This window comes from Hakea prostrata, chromosome 8, assembly GCF_041222555.1.
Source record: "Hakea prostrata isolate BN-2017 chromosome 8, UWA_Hpros_2, whole genome shotgun sequence".
In the NCBI taxonomy this organism is placed as follows: domain Eukaryota; kingdom Viridiplantae; phylum Streptophyta; class Magnoliopsida; order Proteales; family Proteaceae; genus Hakea; species Hakea prostrata.
The window spans coordinates 45,537,940-45,556,691 of NC_142607.1; the positions used below are offsets into that span (position 1 = coordinate 45,537,940).

The window sequence follows — 18,752 nt, forward strand, 5'->3', positions numbered from 1 at the left end:
ATTTAATGATTTATTTTCTAACATTACAAAGCATGGCTGCCTAATTATGAATCTAGCTTCTAAAAATTAAGAAATTAGTAACTAGTAAATCTAGCAACTAGTGACAATAGAAACATGTGTTACCTATAAACTTCTAGGGTTTTATGGTTCGGCCACATGCTAACATGGAAACTAATAAGTTTGGCAAGCAAGTTTTGGGGTATTATAGTTCAGCCAATAGCTAGAATGTTTAATAGTATCTGATAGAAACCCTCCTATCTGGATTACACAGTAATGATTACAGCAAGAAAATAAGAGAAAATCTGGCTCCTATGCTGCCAGTCACCCCCTATAACACACGCTGCCCTCGGTAAAAGGCTGCCCAAAACATTCACAAGATAACCGATACCTTTCTTGACATTTTACCTCCTTTTTATCTGCCACCAAGTGCTGTTGGTTATGGTAACCAACCTGCTCTGTGCTTCAAGTCTCCTGCTCTGGGGGGCCTATCATCAGCACCCCCTATTAGCATTCCTAAAATGCAATTGTTCAGTTATTGTAGTTAAATATATTTGAATTCAACCAATTATAATTTATAATTATTTAGTAAAGCATTATTTTTTTTTCCTTTCTATGCTGTGGGTTTAAGTCATTTTCTTTTCAGGTGTATGCCCTTGGAGGATTCTTGATTCTAAAGTGGGTTTTGGCTAGATGGAAAGAAAGGAGGAGCCCCAAAGATGAGCCATCTGACGGACCATCATCTGCTGGAAACGACTAGTTCTTCAATGTTATATCTCAAATCATTACAGTTTTGTTTGTTTAGATAGATTTTCACTTATATTGTTCATTAAAGGAAGCACTCTAAAAACCTAACCATGGATCTTTAATAGTTTTTCTTATTTATGTGTGGATTACTGCCGATCAGATAATTGAGTTGCATGTTTCCAAAATTACCTGAATTATATGTTTATGAAGGTCCAAAGTTTTCTACTCAAATCTCGATTTTGGGAAGAAACAGGTACAAAAGTCTAGACCACAATGGAATGAGTATTCGTTGGAGTACCAGTGAGCATACATGGAAGGCCACATGATTCAATTAGATTGCGAAATTTGGCAAATGTGGCTTATCAAGAGATATATACCATGAAATTAACACTAAAATGGGTACATTACCATTCTGTGTGGCATAATACAATAGGAGGCCTGTCTTGATGGCTACAACCATTTACCTGAAGAAAAATACAGATGATTTGCCCGGGTATTTTCTTTTTTTACTTTTTTGGGTAAACTGCATTCATTCAGAAAAGCCAGACGAAAACTCGCTGCCCAGATCACATATGTCTAGGCATGGAACGCAATTTCGGCGAATTTCGCCAGTTTCGCCAATGGGCGAAATAAAAAACCCATCGAAACCGAAATTTTCAACATTTCGCCGGAAAATCGACGATTTTCCGGCGAAACTGCGATTTCCGGCGAAACTCTTGATTTTCCGGCGAAATTTCTAAACCCTTGTTCTTTTTTTTTTCTTCTGTTGATGATCTTCTTAGCTTTCTGCTTTGAGAGTCTGAGGTGGGTAGGAACGTAGGAGTCCTATTTATCTTATTCAAAACCCATTTATCTTCATCATTGACGGTTCGTTGAAGGAGCCACTGCTATTTTCGCCAGAATGGAGAAGGAGAAGAAGAAGAAAGAAAGAGAAAGAAAAAAAACAAAAGACGAGCAGTACCAGCCACTGCTATTTTCGCCGGAGGAAAAGAAGAAGAAGAAAGAAAGATAAAGAAAAAGAAAAGAGAAGACCCGCTGGCCGCTGCTAATTTCGCTGGAAAGTAAAGAAGAAGAAGATAGAAAGAGAGAAGGAACAAAATACAAGGTGATGCATGCAACCCCAAAGAGAAAATAGGGTTGCGTGAATGGCTGGATGAAGACTATTAGTCTATTATTAATTGATCGTTTTGGGCTGCGTGAAAGTTGGTATAAATAGGACGTGAAGAGTTTTACCTTTTTAATATTTTTAATTTTTTAATTCGAAATTTGAACGAAAACTTAGCGAAATCTCGCCGAGATTTCGCCATTTCGCTGGTTCGCTGCCCAGCGAACCGGGCGAGATGAACGAATTATCGTTCCTTGTGTCTAGGATCCACGATTGAAATAGACCAAATTGTCCTGCTTGCAACGGATAAGGTTTTTTTTTTGGTACGCCACGGATAAGGTTTTCTGGGCTAGGGAATGTGCTAATGTCTTCTGGGCTAGGAGTGTGCTAAAACATTACCATCCCTAGAAAAGAAAGATTTGACCTTCTTTTTGGTTGTGTGGAGTGTTTGAATAGGGGGGATTGGCTTCGTAGGCTCAGTTGGGTTTTCTTTTAATCAATATAACGAGTCTGGGCTAGGGTTTGATGCCCTAACCTCTTCTCTTATAATTGATGTCTATCTCATTATAATAGTGACTCAATGTGAAGGTGATCTTTTATCCTTCACCATGGGTTGGGGAATACTCAAAAAAATCAAATCAAAGGGGTCTTAAGTTCAGAGGTAATCGAAATGCATTTTTAAGTATAACTGTATAGTTCATTGTAACCCCCAAAATAATCTGTATAGTTCATTATCCGTAACATATTTAAGATTAGATCATAAGACCCACAAATTGTTGAAGATAATCGAAAGGGGGATTACAGTAATGACCCATATGTTTTACATAATGAGTGAAAACTAAGATTGTGTTTGGTATGGTTTCTTAGAATAAATACATGTTTTTGTATTGAATCATTTAATATGACGTTGAATTACAAGTCTCATAAACAAAAACTCGTCTTCAGTCAATGCACGGTTGGTGGAGTGGTAAGATCCATACTTTTTAGTGGTTAGGTCATGGGTTCGACCTTGCGGACGACAAAGCTCCCCCCTGAGGATGTAATCAATGTGCGCGCAAGCTGGCCCAGATAAACCTCAGATACACCAAAAAAAAAAAAAAACTCATCTTCTTGTATTAAGAATTTCTTAACTACCCACCATACCACCACCACCACAATACATGCCAAACTACTAACTACAGATATCCTCATTTAGGTATTCAAGACCTTTTTTGAATATGAGTTGGTTTGAGAAATTTGCCAACATTTCTCAAGTATTCCTATTCAAAGTTTAAAGTGCCGATATCAAGTATCAAATCGGTCATGTGATTTTAAAAGATGTATCATACCTTATCGAGTATTGTATAGTATTGTTTAATGTATTTTAGTACAATTTAATAGGGAGACGTATCGAGATGTATCGTTTCGATTGTGTTCAATATGAATATGTATCGACTAGTATCATATGGTATCGTAAGATACTTTAAACTTTGTTCCTATCATTCCTTTGTACCAGTTGTTTGTGAAGAGGATAGATATGAGAAGATTTGTGAATCGAGATAAGTTGTTTGTTTGCTTGTTTTTTTTTTAAATATTAGTGAGGAAGCATCATTTGTGAAGAAAAAAAAAACACATTTGAGCATGTTTCTTAAAAACAAGACTATAATAGGGAGAAACTGCAATATATCTTATTTTTAGGAAATACGGTAGAGCTTTACTGTTAGAACCGTCAATAGCCACGTAGCGAATTCTCCATTCGGGCCAGATGGGACTTCGTTGGCTCACGTGGCGAATATTAGATCCTAACCGTTGAGCGCTCAAGTATCTGTATATTTTAAACCGGTCTAATTAACCCGGTTCACCGATCAAAACCGTTAAATCCAATCAACCCTTCACTTTTCGGATTCATATCTCAAGCCGAAGCCGTTACGAATTGGCGCTGCAGACGATTATGATCCTATAACCTCGACGTTTCTTCTTCGTCGTTCCTAGAAACCCTAGTTTGTCTGAGCGGCATCACTTTGCAAACATGGCAACTCAGGGTAGCACTGTGCTGCAGTTTGTCCCATCATCTGCGAGCTTGTCCGCGAAGATTCACCCTGTAGTGATCTTCAACATCTGCGATTGTTACGTTAGACGCCCAGATCAAGCGGAGAGAGTCATCGGAACTCTTCTGGGTTCAATCTCCCCAGATGGAACTGTTGATATTCGAAACTCTTATGCGGTTCCGCACAACGAATCTTCTGATCAGGTTTGTTGCTGCTCTCTCCTTCCTTCCGAAAGAACTTTTTCTTTCACTTCTAGTGTCGGTAGAACCTTGGACTTGAATAAAATTTTCTTTTTCTGTAAAGATGTTATGTATCCCTCCGATTGTTTTGGTTTTAGGTCTACAGTAGAGGAAATGGTAACTGATAAACTTTTTTCTCGTACTTAATTTGAAGAGGGAAAAGGAAACATGCTATAATTTATTTTTGTTCTGTTTTTATAATGTTGGCTAAGATATTCAACTTTATAGTCTTTAATTCATCTCTGCTATTTTTGGCTCTTATTTTAATGCTTTTTTCCTTTTCGTCCTGCTATGTTGTTGGTTGGTCTTCATAAGAACACTACAGAACGTTAGGGGGCTTTCAAAGTGATACATTAAAGAATCTGATTAATTTATGGTGAAATGCTTACAGGTTGCCTTGGATATTGATTATCATCATAATATGTTGGTGTCTCACCAGAAGGTGAATCCAAAGGAAGTCATTGTTGGATGGTAATTTCCCTGGCCTTGTTAGTCATTTTATTGCGATCTTGTTCTATTATAAGTTGGGCTTGGCATGGCTCCTTTGACATATGTGTTCGATGTCTTCTTTTTCACCCCGCTTCTTTTTTTTTTTTTTAATTATTAAATGAGAATGACATCACTGCATAATAGTCAAGGAAAAGAGGTGACTGAACAGTTCTTAGAGGCATATATAACCATGATAAAATTCCGATCTGATTGACGTTAAACCCCAAATCTAGCGTCTGTCTTCGGGATATGTTCAAGTGAACCAGCAGTGATTCTAAGGTTGTCTAACCCTGCTGTTATGGGGTTAGAGCTGAATAAGGTGGTTCTAGGGTTTGGGAATAGAATAAACTAGGTTTGGTTATGGCTGGGAGCTACAGTTGTTTGAATTTGAATCCTGAACCTTTCTGTAATTTTAAATTCAGAACTGAAACTTCAGGTTTAGTGTTTAGGAAGATTATGTTGTTTAGAATTTAGGGTTTCAGGAGGTGGTTGTGGCTAGGGTAAGGACAAAGGTAAAGAGGGGTTGGGGATGATGAGTCTAAAAGGAAGTAAGACTTAGGTGAAGGGTTTGAAAGGGCTAAGTAAAAGAAGGCTGGGGTTTCTAGGGTTTTTGGGAGTTTAGGGCACAAAGGAATTAGGTTTTAGACTAAGGTTTGGTTGGTCCAATTGGGCTGAAATTAGAGGGGAGGTTGCTAGGTTTGGGGAATGAGGTTCCTAACGTTTGGGACATATATAAATGGTTAAATTCCTGTAAATCTGATCTTGAATTTCAGGTTCTTAGAGAAGTCCATAAATTCCAGAAAAAGAAAGGATATGGATATCAAGGCTTAGGGGATGAAGAAAGGATTCAACTTTCCTAGGGTTTAAGGGGGTGGTTAGGAGTTAGGACTGAGGTTTGGATCAAGAAAAAGGGGAGTGGTGGAGTTGAGGTTTCCTAAAAGGAAAGAGATTTAGGTAGGTAGGTAGGGCGCTTGTGGGAAGAACTACGGCTGACGCAGGCTATGGGGAATGCTGAAGAAAAAGGGTTGCGAAAGAGAAGGAGATATGAGAAAGGTAGGGATTGGGGGTTTAATTGCACTTACTTGTAGGATAGCAAAATCAAGCACAACAGCAGTCGCAGGCTTCCTTCCTCTGGAAACCGGCAACTCCACTAGTTCACCTTCAATTCTTAAGTTTATTCATTAATCCAAATCTAGAGGCTTTGTCTATAGCCTTACATGAATGGACTCACTCTAGGTATCAACATTAGAAGATGACTTAGACTAGGACTCTTATTGGACTTTATTCTAACAAGCACTTTGACTTGGCTCATCCTATGATAGTTCAAATTACACAGTAGGACTAGACTCCTTGTAGGAATTAAAATACAACTAAGGACTCCTTCTGATGTAATTAAAGGGACCCCCTTTCTAGAGAAGCCCCAATACCATGTGGCCCTCTAGGAAGGCCGAACCATATGGAGGGCAATTTGGTCATTTTCCACCCCTTCTGAGTCCCTTTCGGTTTGGTTAGATGCAGCATGATTTTTGGAGTCCAAATCTACATTGACTTTGTTATTTGAGTCCTTGTTTAGACTTTAGAGTCACAGTCCAAGTTGGAGAGTCAAGTTGCAATCCTATTTCAAATTATATTCTTTTTAAGATAGGAGTTTCTTTTAATTCTGCAATTATTATTTATGTAGGAGTCTTAACAACAGAATTCTTTCTTTAATTGGTGTCCTAGTTGAGTTAAAGTGTGATTGTGAGTTTAATTTCAAATTGAACTACTTGTTTGTTGAGTCTGATCAGGGAATCCTTCATGGCTACAAATAACAGCCATTCATATGTAAACAGGCAAGTCGATGATTAATAAAATGTATGATTGAAAGATATTGAGGAGTGTTGGAGAATTTCGAGATAGGAGAGCCTGTGGCACTTTGAGATCTAGAATTTCCATAAGTTATAAGCCCCACCCCGGCCCTGCCTTCCCTTCCCTTTTTCTTCCACTCGTAGCCTTCTTCCCCTACCCTAAATCCCAATCCTGCACTAACAGCCCCTCACCTCTCTATCACAAGCCCTTCCCCCTTCCCCTCCCCATCCAACTCTATTCCCCTATTTCCCTTTCATTTCCCCACCCCCTCTCTTCCAATTCTTCTTCTTCTCCTTTTTCCCCTTGCGGCAGCATAAAATCCCTAGTTTTTTAAAACCCAAAATTTTCCCAAGTCCTAACTAACCCTAGATCTCCCTAAGCCCATGCGACCCTAGTAAACCCTAATTTCCCCGTTTCTTTTAAAGCCTTAGAAACCCTACTCTTAGTTTCATTCATATTTATTAACCCGTCATTTCAGCCCCCTTCTACTGTACAATCATCGTCCCCTCCCCCTACGCTATCTTCAACCCTAACCCTAGCCACCCTTCAGAAACCCTAAGTTTGAGAAAACTTTAATTAGTTAAACTCAAGAATTCTGGAATTGAACCTAAAGAGTAAAACAGAAAAATTCAGTTTAATCCTACCAAAACCTTAACCCTATACCTACTGACTGAACGTATACCTCTTCCTTATTAAACCTAAGTCCACCTAGACATCTAGATCTTAGCCACAAGGTTTGAAGTCATAGTTTCCAAACCGTAGGGTGTAATCAGCCTTAATCAGCTGCTGTCTACTCCTGAATTGCCTTAGAAGACTAGTTGCAGGGTGTTTAATACCCTGAATTACTGCTGGTTAGTTGGATTGATCCTGAAGACTCGCTTTCAGTTTGGGGTTTATATCACCCTCTCTAATTTTGACTCCTAACTTGACTAGGACTCTTCAATAACTTGACGAGAACTAAACCAAGCTCAAAACAAAAGTAGAACTAGTTTCTCAATAGAATTTTATGCTGTCACTAGAGGAATCCCTCTCTAATTAGGATTCCTGGCTAGGTTAGGACTCTTTCATAACTTAATAATGGAGGACTCAAATAACAAAATAAATACAGACTCGGACTCCTACCAAGATTCTGATTTGGGCTAGATCAAATTGGGTTGGACTAGGGCTACCCACAATGACCAAAATGCCGGTATGCTGGTCGAATCTCCCTGGGTTGTTGGCTGAGTCGCAGGGCTGGCAACCTCCCTTGGGCCTTCTTTGGTTTGTCCTGGATCCGGCACACAGGACTAATACTGCCATATGGCAGTGAAAACTGCGCAGAAGGTGATTTTGAACAGGCTCTCTCTCTCTTTCTTGCACATTTGTCAGAAGATCCGAATATTTTCGTCCATAATTTGTGCTTCAGTCGAAAAATCTTCTATGCAGAATTTTGACCAATTGGATTATCCTGATGCCATTAAAAATCAGATACTTATGCATGGCCATAGTTTTAGTTCCACCACTAGTTATATTAAAATGAGCTCATAAAGGCACTTTTGAAGCTGTTTAACAGTTGGTTGAAATTATCCAATTCAGATGATTTAATCTCCTGGTAATCTTGGATGAACGGTGGGTTCATATTGAATAATGCGTGTCCCAGTTGTTAGATCCAGCCTGAAGTTCCATGGGATGTTTCTCTGATGCGGCTTTTTGGTTGAAAATTTTGGGGCACATTAGATTACTTATCTTGTAGTTGTCTTTCTAAGTATACTACTGTTATATTTTAAGGGGGAAAAAACTCTTTAATGTGGCATTACACTTTTAATGTAATTGCAGGTACTCAACTGGATTTGGTGTCTCGGGGGGGAGTGCTTTGATCCATGAATTTTATTCAAGAGAAGTATCAAATCCTGTTCATTTGACTGTTGATACGGGGTTCAGCAATGGGGAAGCTAGTATCAAAGCTTTTGTTTCTGTCAACTTATCTCTTGGTGATCGACAACTTGCTGCCCAATTCCAAGAAATTCCTTTGGATTCGAGGATGGTTGAAGCCGAGCGTGTTGGATGTATGCATTTTGCTTGCTCCCTGATTTCCATATCTTCTTGCTTTACAGCTTAATTCATCTGGTTCTTCCTTTCCATATCTTTTTGCTCTGGTTTATTTAAGGTTTAGGTACAATTGAACATCGTAAAGAAGACTAATGATGAGTAGTATAGGTTTTGGCTGAATTGTTTTTCTTCTTCTTTCCCTTTTGTCGTTCTTTCTATACTTTTTGAACTTTGAACTGGTAAAAGAAGGGAAATAATTAACTCTCCAGTTCATAAAAATCTGATTATGTTTTTTACAATGCAAATTAAATTTTGGGAGAATATTAGAAGGACATGTTTCATATGCAGTTGACATTTTAAAGACGACAATGGTAGACAAGATGCCGAGTGATTTGGAAGGTATGGAAGCCTCAATGGAGCGGCTGCTTGCTCTCATAGACGATGTCTATAAATATGTAGACAATGTTGTGGTGAGAATTATTCTTATTTTGCTGGATTTTCATGTTCTATGCTTTGTGGGGGGAAATCTGTAACCTGTCTTGTTTCTCAGGAAGGCCACATTCCTCCGGATAACAGCATAGGGAGATTCCTATCAGATACTGTATCTTCTATCCCAAAAATGTCTCCAGCAGCTTTTGATAAGCTTGTAAATGACAGTTTACAGGTAGAATAAACCTGATCTATGATTTTTTGTTTTTTGACTTCTTTTTAACTTCACAGATTGTGTTGATCACTTTTTATCTCATCTTGTCATTCTAGGACGATTTGCTGTTGCTTTACCTGTCAAGCCTCACAAGGACACAGCTCAGCCTAGCAGAGAAGTTGAACACGGCTGCTCAAATCCTGTAACTTTATTCACTTTACCATCAGTGAAGGCCTGAAAGGGAGTAATAGGTTAAACCTCTTTTTATCCAGTATCTTTGTTAAAGACATTGTTTGTCTTACTAGAAATCGGAGCTTTTTCAATTTCTTCCAGATTTTGTATTCTTTTGCGTTGTTTTAATGGGGAGATTTTCTCAGAAATGTATTCAGCCCATTTTTGAACAAATATTCGAGGTGGCCAAAGATCTTGGTATTAAAAATCTTTGTATTGTTGTTTTATTCATCTGCTTTCATTTTTTTCTTCTTTTATGTTTAATTCCTTCCTCAGTGTTCAAGACCATATTTATCACGTCTATTCCAGGGCCATCTAGTGTTACCTCTAATGTTCTAAACCTTGAATGTTTGAGTTCCCTTCCAAAAATATTTCAGAAGCTCCGTAGCACATAAATGATGATTTGTGAGGCCAAGAAAATGAATGAAGGACTCTAAATCTTGTAGGAGGCCTGCATCTGAATCTTTACAAGATGTGATCTGTGTGAGATAATAGTATACAGGTTTGGAACATGCTTTACTTTTGTTGTGCTGTGCGTGTACCTGTATGCTGCTGAAGGTGTTCGCCTACCTCTTTTTCTGATTGCTTTTCTTGAATAAGCTTCAACAACAGTTGGATCCATAACTTGGGCAGCCTTCAATTTATTTTTCAAGGCTGGAATCTTGAGTGGGTTAAACAGGTTTTCTTTGTAATTAAAGGGATTAGACTCTTGTTGCCTCCCACCTAAGCGTTGGTAGCAGACATCCATGGCTTCCCTAACTATTCACTGGTCAAGATCACAGGAACTATGTCACATATATTCACTATAACCAGCAATCTGAAGTGGGATATAACACCTCTGCTTGGCCCTTAAAGGGCCGTTACTGAATAGTGACACCTTTTTAAGGCTGTGGGTATACGTTCAAACTTGAGCAGTCCATCAATGGCGAATTCCTGAGAGACTAGTTCTTTTAATTTCATATTGAAATGACTAGTTCTTTCAATTTTATATTGAAATTTAGTACAGATTTATTGGTTTAAGTAGATTTGAAGCAGTGGTGATGACCTAACGATGCATCTTTAATGGTTTCCCTTATTTCTAGTAGACTGCTGCTGATCAGATGATCATGGGATTGTTTTATACAGGATGGAAATATTCTTCGAATTACTCTTAATATTTATATCCAAACATAATGGTACCAGTACCTCAACGAAATTTTGATCAAACTGTTTAAGGGAAAGAACCCTATGAAGTTGTAGGTACAAGCTAATGAACCCTAATTATTATCTCACAGCAAAGCTGGTCCAATAGATTTGATGCCTGCCCTGGGTGCAGGCGTGAAGTAGTGGGTCTTGGCACAATCGTCAATGGACTAAATTCCTAGTCTAAAGTTGAGGCATCAAGCAGGGTCTCACTAAAGTTGCTCAAGCAAGGCTGTGAATATTTTGCTGGTAAGGCTATAAGAAAATTGTCCTCATAGAATATCCTTGTGTGAATGCTTGCAGCACTGGATTAGCCTTTGGGTGGGGGTGTGGAGTTCCGCTTTTGAGCATGCTTGGGGGGTAAGAGTATCAATTTTGAGATTGAACTATTAAGACCAAACCAAACGAATTTGTTGAACCAAACGAACCGAAGCTTATTCGATGGATAATAGTTTGGGATTGGTTTTGAACCAACTAATTCAAATGGACCAAGCCACTGTAACCATTTAAAATACCCAAACCGTTTTAAGCCGTTACAATTACTTAGGGCTTTTCGGTTTTTATTTCGAAATGATAGTTTTAGACTCTTTTTGTTATCAATTATCATTCTCAATTATGATAATTTTTCATTATTTTAAATTTTTTAACATCTATTATCAATTTTATTTTATTTAAAATAATAAAAAAGTCTCCAAAATCCAGAATAGACTTTTGTCTGTTATAGATTATGGTGGAGAATTTCATTCTCTTCATTTATGCATAAGTTTACTTAAAAATTTATAGTTAAGATGAGGGTTAAATAGTCAATACACATTTAAAAAAAAACTTTTTCTTCTTTTCTCATTTGTTTACTATTATTTTCTAACAATTTTTTATTTTGACACCAAACTTTTTTTTCAGTCTATAATTTATTTTCGACAAAATTCACCTAATCATTTTTCATTATTGACCAATTATAAATTCTTATACTTATTTATTTTAAATAGGCATAATAGAGAATGATAATTGATACAAGAAAGAGCCCTAATGTTTCTGCATCCATATCTCATGTGCTTTTGTATATAAAATTTTGAGTTTACTTTACTATTATTTGAAAATTTTAAAGAGAAGTTAAAAAAGATTGATTTCTTACGCCAACGAGGCAAGATCGAAGACTCATATGATTTTTTAATTTAAAATGGACTGCAACAGTTTGATAACAGGTGGATAATGGTTTGAAAGCCAATCCATTGAAAAAGTTCCGTGAAGAAGTTCTAAAAGTAAGTTGGCCCTCTCGGTGACGTTTTATTCCGCCTTCCGGCGTGCTTCTTTTTTCTCGCCGTCCGGCGTGCTTATGAAACTACTGGGTTCTGGTTTGCAACGGTTTTCCCTGCTGCTGCCTTCTCAGTGAGTGCTTGTTTTTCTTGGTGTGGTGACTGTCTCGGGCTCTCCATTGAACTATGACATCCAGAAAACTAAATCCCACTCCCTCTGGTTCTATTATTCCTGTTCCTATCAACGGTGAACGAACACCGTACTATTCACAATCTTCGCAATCTCCCTGTGATGCACCCGATACTGAAGCTCCCTCCGAGGAATCCGACGACGATGTATTCTTAGATGCTGCCGATGAACTACGAGTCTCCAAATCCTGGGAAAATACCTTAGCTGGTTTTGTAATGGAGGGAAGAGGCTTCAGAAAACAAGCTGTAACTGAAGGCCTCATTGGAGCATGGAATACCTATCACCGAGTAGATATCACAACATTGGATAAGCGGAAATTTTTGTTTCAATTTAATCATCCTCTTGATAAAGAAAATGTTGTGAAAGAAGGACCCTGGACGGTCGCCGGCAATCTTCTCTTACTGGAACCCTGGAATGAGAGGAATCATTGGGATTTCAAATTCTGCGAATTTTGGATCCAAATCCATTCAATACCAGTCGAGCTGCTGGACCCTGTCATTGTTATGAAATTGGTTAGAAAGCTGGGCGAGACAAGTTCCGTCATGCTTATCGATGGTTTGCAATTTGGTAACAAGGTTTCATTCATTCGTGCCAGAGTGAAAATCGACGTCCAAAAGCCTCTTCGAGTCTGCATAAAAGTCATCAGCTCGCAAGGTTTGGCAGTTCAGGCTTCAATGAAATATGAACGTCTTCCTCACTATTGCTGCTTTTGTGCTCGGATCGGTCATGAAGAGGGTCGTTGTTTACAAAAATTTGAGGATCTGAAGGCACATCGTCTCAGTCACGGCTGCGGCGAGTTCAACCTCTGCAGAGAAAGCCCAAAACCGAAGTGCGGGGAGGAAATCAGGGGTTATTCTACTGATGCCAGATTAGTTAAAGCAGCTAAGGTTATCTTTACTACGCAATATTCAGTTGACAACGAAGGCTCTTGCTCAGAAGTTACTCCAGAGAGAGGTATTCCGGCTACCGGATCATACAGGGAAGCACCGACTCCACTCGCTGAGGGCGCTGCCATAGAGCGAGACGATGATGGTACTATAGCTGGCAGTCTGACCATCCCTGTACATAGCTCTGACAGCCAAGGTGAGGTTGTCGCGATGCCCAGTCTGTCCCCTCATCTTTCATTCCTTTTTGGTAACAACTATGATAAAGCTGCTTCTGCAAATACCTCCTGTCCCTTTCCATTTCCAACCCAACCAACATCGACAAAATCGTCCATCTGCTCTGGAAAGCTCTGCACAAACGGTTATGAATCAGGATCTGCTACCCCTACCCATTCAAGACTTTCTTCGCTCCCGCCCGGACCACACCCCTGCCATCGCCTCTCTGCTACATCACCTGGCGAACTGCACCCTCTCACAGCCCAGCGGTACTCCTTCCCAACTTGCTTTAATCCCCCCTACTTTACCCTCTCAAAACCCTAATACCACGCGGATGGTTCCACTTCTTCATGATAAAGATTCTCTTTTACATGGGCCGTATCCCCCTAATTATGGGCCTCACTCTTATCCTGTTTTAAACCCATCAGACACCCTCAATCCAAACCTTTCTCTCCCTACACCCCATGGGCCATCCCCTCAGCTAAACCATCTCTCCACCTCGGAAATCCTCAGCCCAACTCCTCAACGACTCTTTCCTTCTTCATCCACCCAACCCATCTCTAGAAAGAGGACCAGCCTCACTATTTCTGAACCATCCCGAATGGTGTCTAAGGGGAGGAGAGGGAGGCCAAGGAAGAAATTGCCGAATATGTCTGCAGCCTCTGATGTTCTGCCGGAGGAATTGGTGCATTTTTTAGAATCTGGACCCGTGGAGACTGGGGTTTATCAGTCCCACGGGGACATATGAAGCTTCTTAGCTGGAATTGCCAGGGTCTGGGGAGTCCCCGGGCAATTCGGGCTCTTAAGAATCTCTCCTCTGCTGAGCAACCTGATATTCTGTTCTTAGTGGAAACTAAATGTCAATTGGATCGAATTTTGGGTATCAAGAAAAAGCTTCGGTTTGATGAGTGTCTCTGTGTGGATGCTTTAGGCTCAGCAGGTGGTTTAGCAGTGTTATGGAGGAACAACATACACATGACTCTGATATCAGCAAATAAGCATGTGATTGATCTTGAAGTTAAGGCAGAAGATAAGTGTTTCTTTCTCTCTTGTGTTTATGGTCATCCGGTTAAACATCTTAGGCAAAATGTATGGGATCAGATCATCAGCATTGGCAAGCACAGAATCGGTGCCTGGTTGTGTTTGGGAGATTTTAACAGCTTTTTGAGCTGGCATGAGAAAACAGGGGGTAATGCAACTGGTGGCAGGGACACTCAGCACTTTCAGGACATGATTTACCAATGTGGTTTGCTGGATCTAGGTTCCAAAGGGCCACGTTATACTTGGAACAATAGGCGCCGAGGAGGGTCTAATATTCGAATCAAACTGGACCGAGTCTTGGCCAATGTAGATTGGAGCTTATTATTTGAAGATGCTGCAGTTGTAGTTAAACCTGCATATTGCTCAGATCATAATCCTATACTATTGGATTCGGTGGGTGGTAGAGTGAAAGGTAATCGTCCTTTTAGATTTGAGGCAATGTGGTTGCGACATCCTCGATGTCAGGAGGTGGCTGATAGGGGTTGGTGCATCACGGATGTTAGAGAAGGCCTTCATCCTCTATCTCAGAAATTTGAAAATTGCCAAAAGGAATTTAAGAGCTGGAATAAAAAGGAATTTGGTATAGTTCAAGAGAAGATTAAACATTTGAAGTTCCAAATTGGGCTGATTCAGGGCCAATCCAATTATGTGAATTGTATGGAAGAAGAGGACAAGCTAATGAAGCTTCTTGATGAAGAATTAGCTCGCGAAGAACTTTTATGGTACCAAAAATCCAGAATTGCTTGGCTCAAATCAGGGGATAAGAATTCTAGTTTTTTTCATGCTTCTACGATTCAAAGAAGAAAGAAGAATAGAATTCTTAAGCTGAAAATCTCAGATGGGTCTTGGACAACTAATGAAGATCAGCTTGAAAATCTATTGGTAGATCATTTTAAAACAGCCTTCAACCTCGAAGGCATTTCACAAATTGCTCTTAATCAGGCATTGGAAGGGGTTCAGCCAGTGGTTCAGGATGCATTGAATGAGGAATTATGCCGAATCCCTAGTAACGAGGAAATCCTATCTACCCTCAAGGCTATGGGTCCATTGAAATCTCCGGGGCCTGACGGGTTTCCCCCAATTTTTTTCCAGCAATTCTGGGATATAACAAAGGAGGAGGTGTGTAGCTGTGTGCAAAGGTTTTTCATGACGGGGAGTTTAGCACAAGATCTGAATCGCACATATATTTGTTTAATTCCTAAATGCCCTAATCCGGAGACTCCAGATCAATTCAGACCTATTAGTCTTTGCGGGGTGGTGGTCAAACTCATCTCAAAGATCTTTGTAGATAGACTTAAAGGCTCCTTATCAGGTATTATCTCCCCCTTCCAGTCTGCCTTTGTTCCTACTAGGCTTATCTCAGACAATATTTTTATGGCTCATGAACTTTTCCATTATGTTAAACATCGGAAGAAAAGGAAAAAGAGATTCTTAGCTATGAAAATGGACATGAGGAAGGCATATGACTGTCTGGAAAGGCCTTTCATTCGAGCCTCTCTATTAAAATTGGGCTTTTCTTTGCGGTGGGTGGATATGGTAATGGAATGCACTACTTCAGTCTCATACACCCTTTTGGTCAATGGGGTGGAGAAAGGTTCCTTTTGCCCTTCTCGTGGTATCCGACAGGGGGATCCCCTTTCTCCTTTCATTTTCATACTTGGTTCACAGGTTTTAAGTTCCATTATGAATGTGGCAGAGCATCAGGGGTTGGTTAAGGGCATCAGTGTGAAGAATAGGGCTCCTCGGATCTCTCATCTTCTCTTTGCAGACGATTGTTTATTGTTCTCTGAAGTTAATCTTCCCCAGCTATGCCATCTCAAAGCATGTCTGGATTTATATTGTCAAGCAAGTGGTCAAGCAATTAATGCAAGCAAGTCCTCCTTTACATTCAGTCCCAACACTCCAGTGTGATTTAGAAGATGGTTTGCTCGAGTTCTTAAAATCCGATATGGGGACGGTCCTTCTAAATACTTAGGCCTTCCGTCTGATTTTGGGGTCAAGAAATCAGACATTTTTAAAGAGGTGGGGGAAAAAGTCTTCAAGAGAACTCAAGGTTGGAAAGCACAGTTACTCTCTCAGGCTGGGCGAGAAGTCCTTATCAAATCCGTCGCATCTGCCATTCCTTCTTATGCAGGGTCTCACTTCCTTCTTCCGGTGGGTCTTCATAATGATGTGCGGAAATCCATCTCTAATTTTTACTGGGGTCAAAAAGAGGAGGAACATAAAATACATTGGATGTCATGGTCCAGACTGTGTAGGTCCAAAGACAAGGGGGGGCTTGGATTTCGTGATCCCATTCTCCATAATAGGGCTCTTTTGGCTAAAGTAGTCTGGAGATTATGGTCTCAGCCGGATTCTACCTGGGCACAGTTTATCAAGGCTGTGTACTTTCCCCAATGTGACTTTATGGATGCACGGAAAGGTGCCTGTTCTTCCTGGGCATGGCAAAGTATTATCAAAGGGAGAGAAGTTCTCAGTTTGGGTCTTCTTAGTTTGATTGGTAATGGACAACAAACCAGAATTTGGGATTCAAACTGGATCCCTGGTCTACCAAACTTCCGGATCTCATCTACAAAGCCGAGAGGGTGCCATTTTCAACTGGTCTCGGAACTCATCGAGCCACTTTCAAGATCATGGAACAGACACATCCTACAACAACTATTTACAGATTAGGAAGTAAAGGCAATTCTAAATATTCAGCTTGGCCACTCACCTTCAGAAGATTCAATCATTTGGGGCGGTGCCTCTAATGGAGTGTTCTCTGTGAAGTCTGCATACCATGTTCAGTGTAATCATAGAGACTCACAAATCTCTTTAGCTCCTTCGTCTTCTCGCAGGCACGCATGGGAGGCTGTTTTATCCAAGTCTTGGAAGAGAATTTGGAAAGCACAATGCTATCCAAAAATTCACACTTTTGTGTGGAAAGCAGTGAACCAAGCTCTGGCCATAGGGGAGAATCTTCAAGTTCGGCAGATCAGGGGTGATCCTTCTTGTAGAAGATGCGGCTATGAAATGGAATCCATTGATCATACTTTATTTGATTGCGATTTATCTCGAGCAATATGGTTTGGCATGGGCCTTTCTGGTATGATTGAATCACAGCAACATAAATCTTTGATTAGCATCATCAACAACTGGGGGAATTGGTGGTTTCCGGATTCAAGGGCAAGTAAAGAGGCATTGAGCATCTTCCTTTTTACTTGCTGGTTCGTCTGGTTAGCTAGAAACGATTTAACTTTCAATGGCACAATTTGGAATCCCGAACAGCTTGTGCAGAAATCCTGGAAAGCTTATCATGAATTTGGATGCTCAAGATCTCCTCTGAGTGATGATGGCTCTGCGATCTCTAGAGTTTGGATTCCCCCTGCGATTCATGTCATTAAAGTGAATTCTGACTTCTCTTGGTCACCAATAGACGATTCTGCAGGTCTCGGCTTCATCGCGAGAACTAGTAGTGGCTCGTGTCTCCACGCCTGCTCTATCCCCTCCTCGGCTTCTACCACTCTGCTTGGTGAATCGTTGGCCCTCAGGGAAGCTCTCTCTTGGGCTTCACAGGCTGGTCTTACAAGTTCGCTTTTTGAAACTGATTCCTTTACCTTATGTAAAGCTGTTGTAGACCCCTCCTTTCCTATTCAGGTGGATGCTGTGCGTGTGATTGAGGACATTCGGAGGATGCTCTCTTCTGAACCTTTATGGTCGGTTCAATTTGTTTCTAGGTGGGCTAATTCTGTAGCCGATACCCTAGCTAGGAAGGCCCGGTCCATGGCTAGTAGGACTGTCTGGCCTATTTCCGCTCCTTGGCTTCTTGAAGCTTGTAATCAGGATGTCTTGGGTTTTGCTGGCCCTTCTTCTAATTAAAACTCAGTTTACCAAAAAAAAGCCAATCCAAACCAAGCCCAAACCATTAGTTCAAATCATCATCAACATGAACTCAAACAATCGAAACTGGAGCAAAAGCACAGTTTTCCCAATGTTCCCTACTTGGGCTTGGTGCTTTCAAACGAAAAGTGTTAGACCACAAACAAAATCACCCTAAATCCAACCGTTGATACCCTCGTACCCTTACTTGAGAGCAGGGGCGGAGCCAGGATTGAACACTGTGGGGCCGAATATACCTGGGCCAATGCGGGATTCACCGTGGGTCCATCTCATAAAATTTTATTATATTTCGACGTGTAGGTCCTACATTAAAAATTTAGGTAAATTAAGCTGAAATTCAAAACTAGATTTGAATTTCTATTAATAGGAATGAAATTTTAGGAAAAAGTTTAAGGATTAAAAAAAAATCAATGATTATGATTAGATCTGATAAAATCAATGACTAAATTCTAACGAGATTCAAATTGCTATTAGTATAATCAAATTTTAGGAGAAAAAAAACAATTAAATAAAAAAATAAAATTATACTTTATGAAATGAATACTGAAAAATCGTGAATGTGAGAGAGAGAGGAATAATTTAAGAAGAGAGAGTGAGACATAATTGTGGAAAAGATTTCAAAAAATTTCAATGTCTGTTAACTACTCCAATATTTTGTGAGACGTGTGAGAAAAAAAGAAGAGAGAAGAAATATGAATAAAAGAGGAGATTCATGAGAGAATAAATAGAAATGAAAATATGAGAAAGAATATA

At 39.9% G+C, this 18,752-nt stretch overlaps 2 protein-coding genes across 2 annotated transcripts; both read left to right on the forward strand.

The window, feature by feature from the left end:
* The first annotated feature begins 3,737 nt into the window (after nucleotides 1-3,737).
* On the forward strand, nucleotides 3,738-9,581 carry EIF2 (eukaryotic translation initiation factor 2). The gene is made up of 6 exons (XM_089166426.1): nucleotides 3,738-4,079; nucleotides 4,507-4,586; nucleotides 8,268-8,497; nucleotides 8,829-8,950; nucleotides 9,031-9,144; nucleotides 9,240-9,581. The coding sequence occupies exons 1-6, from the start codon at nucleotides 3,858-3,860 to the stop codon at nucleotides 9,327-9,329; spliced, it is 858 nt and encodes a 285-aa protein (XP_089022552.1). The 5' UTR covers nucleotides 3,738-3,857; the 3' UTR covers nucleotides 9,330-9,581.
* A 2,394-nt stretch (nucleotides 9,582-11,975) lies between these two features.
* Nucleotides 11,976-17,978, forward strand: LOC149008174 (uncharacterized). The gene is made up of 3 exons (XM_089167210.1): nucleotides 11,976-13,348; nucleotides 13,778-15,788; nucleotides 16,821-17,978. The coding sequence occupies exons 1-3, from the start codon at nucleotides 11,976-11,978 to the stop codon at nucleotides 17,976-17,978; spliced, it is 4,542 nt and encodes a 1,513-aa protein (XP_089023336.1).
* The last annotated feature ends 774 nt before the right edge of the window (nucleotides 17,979-18,752 follow it).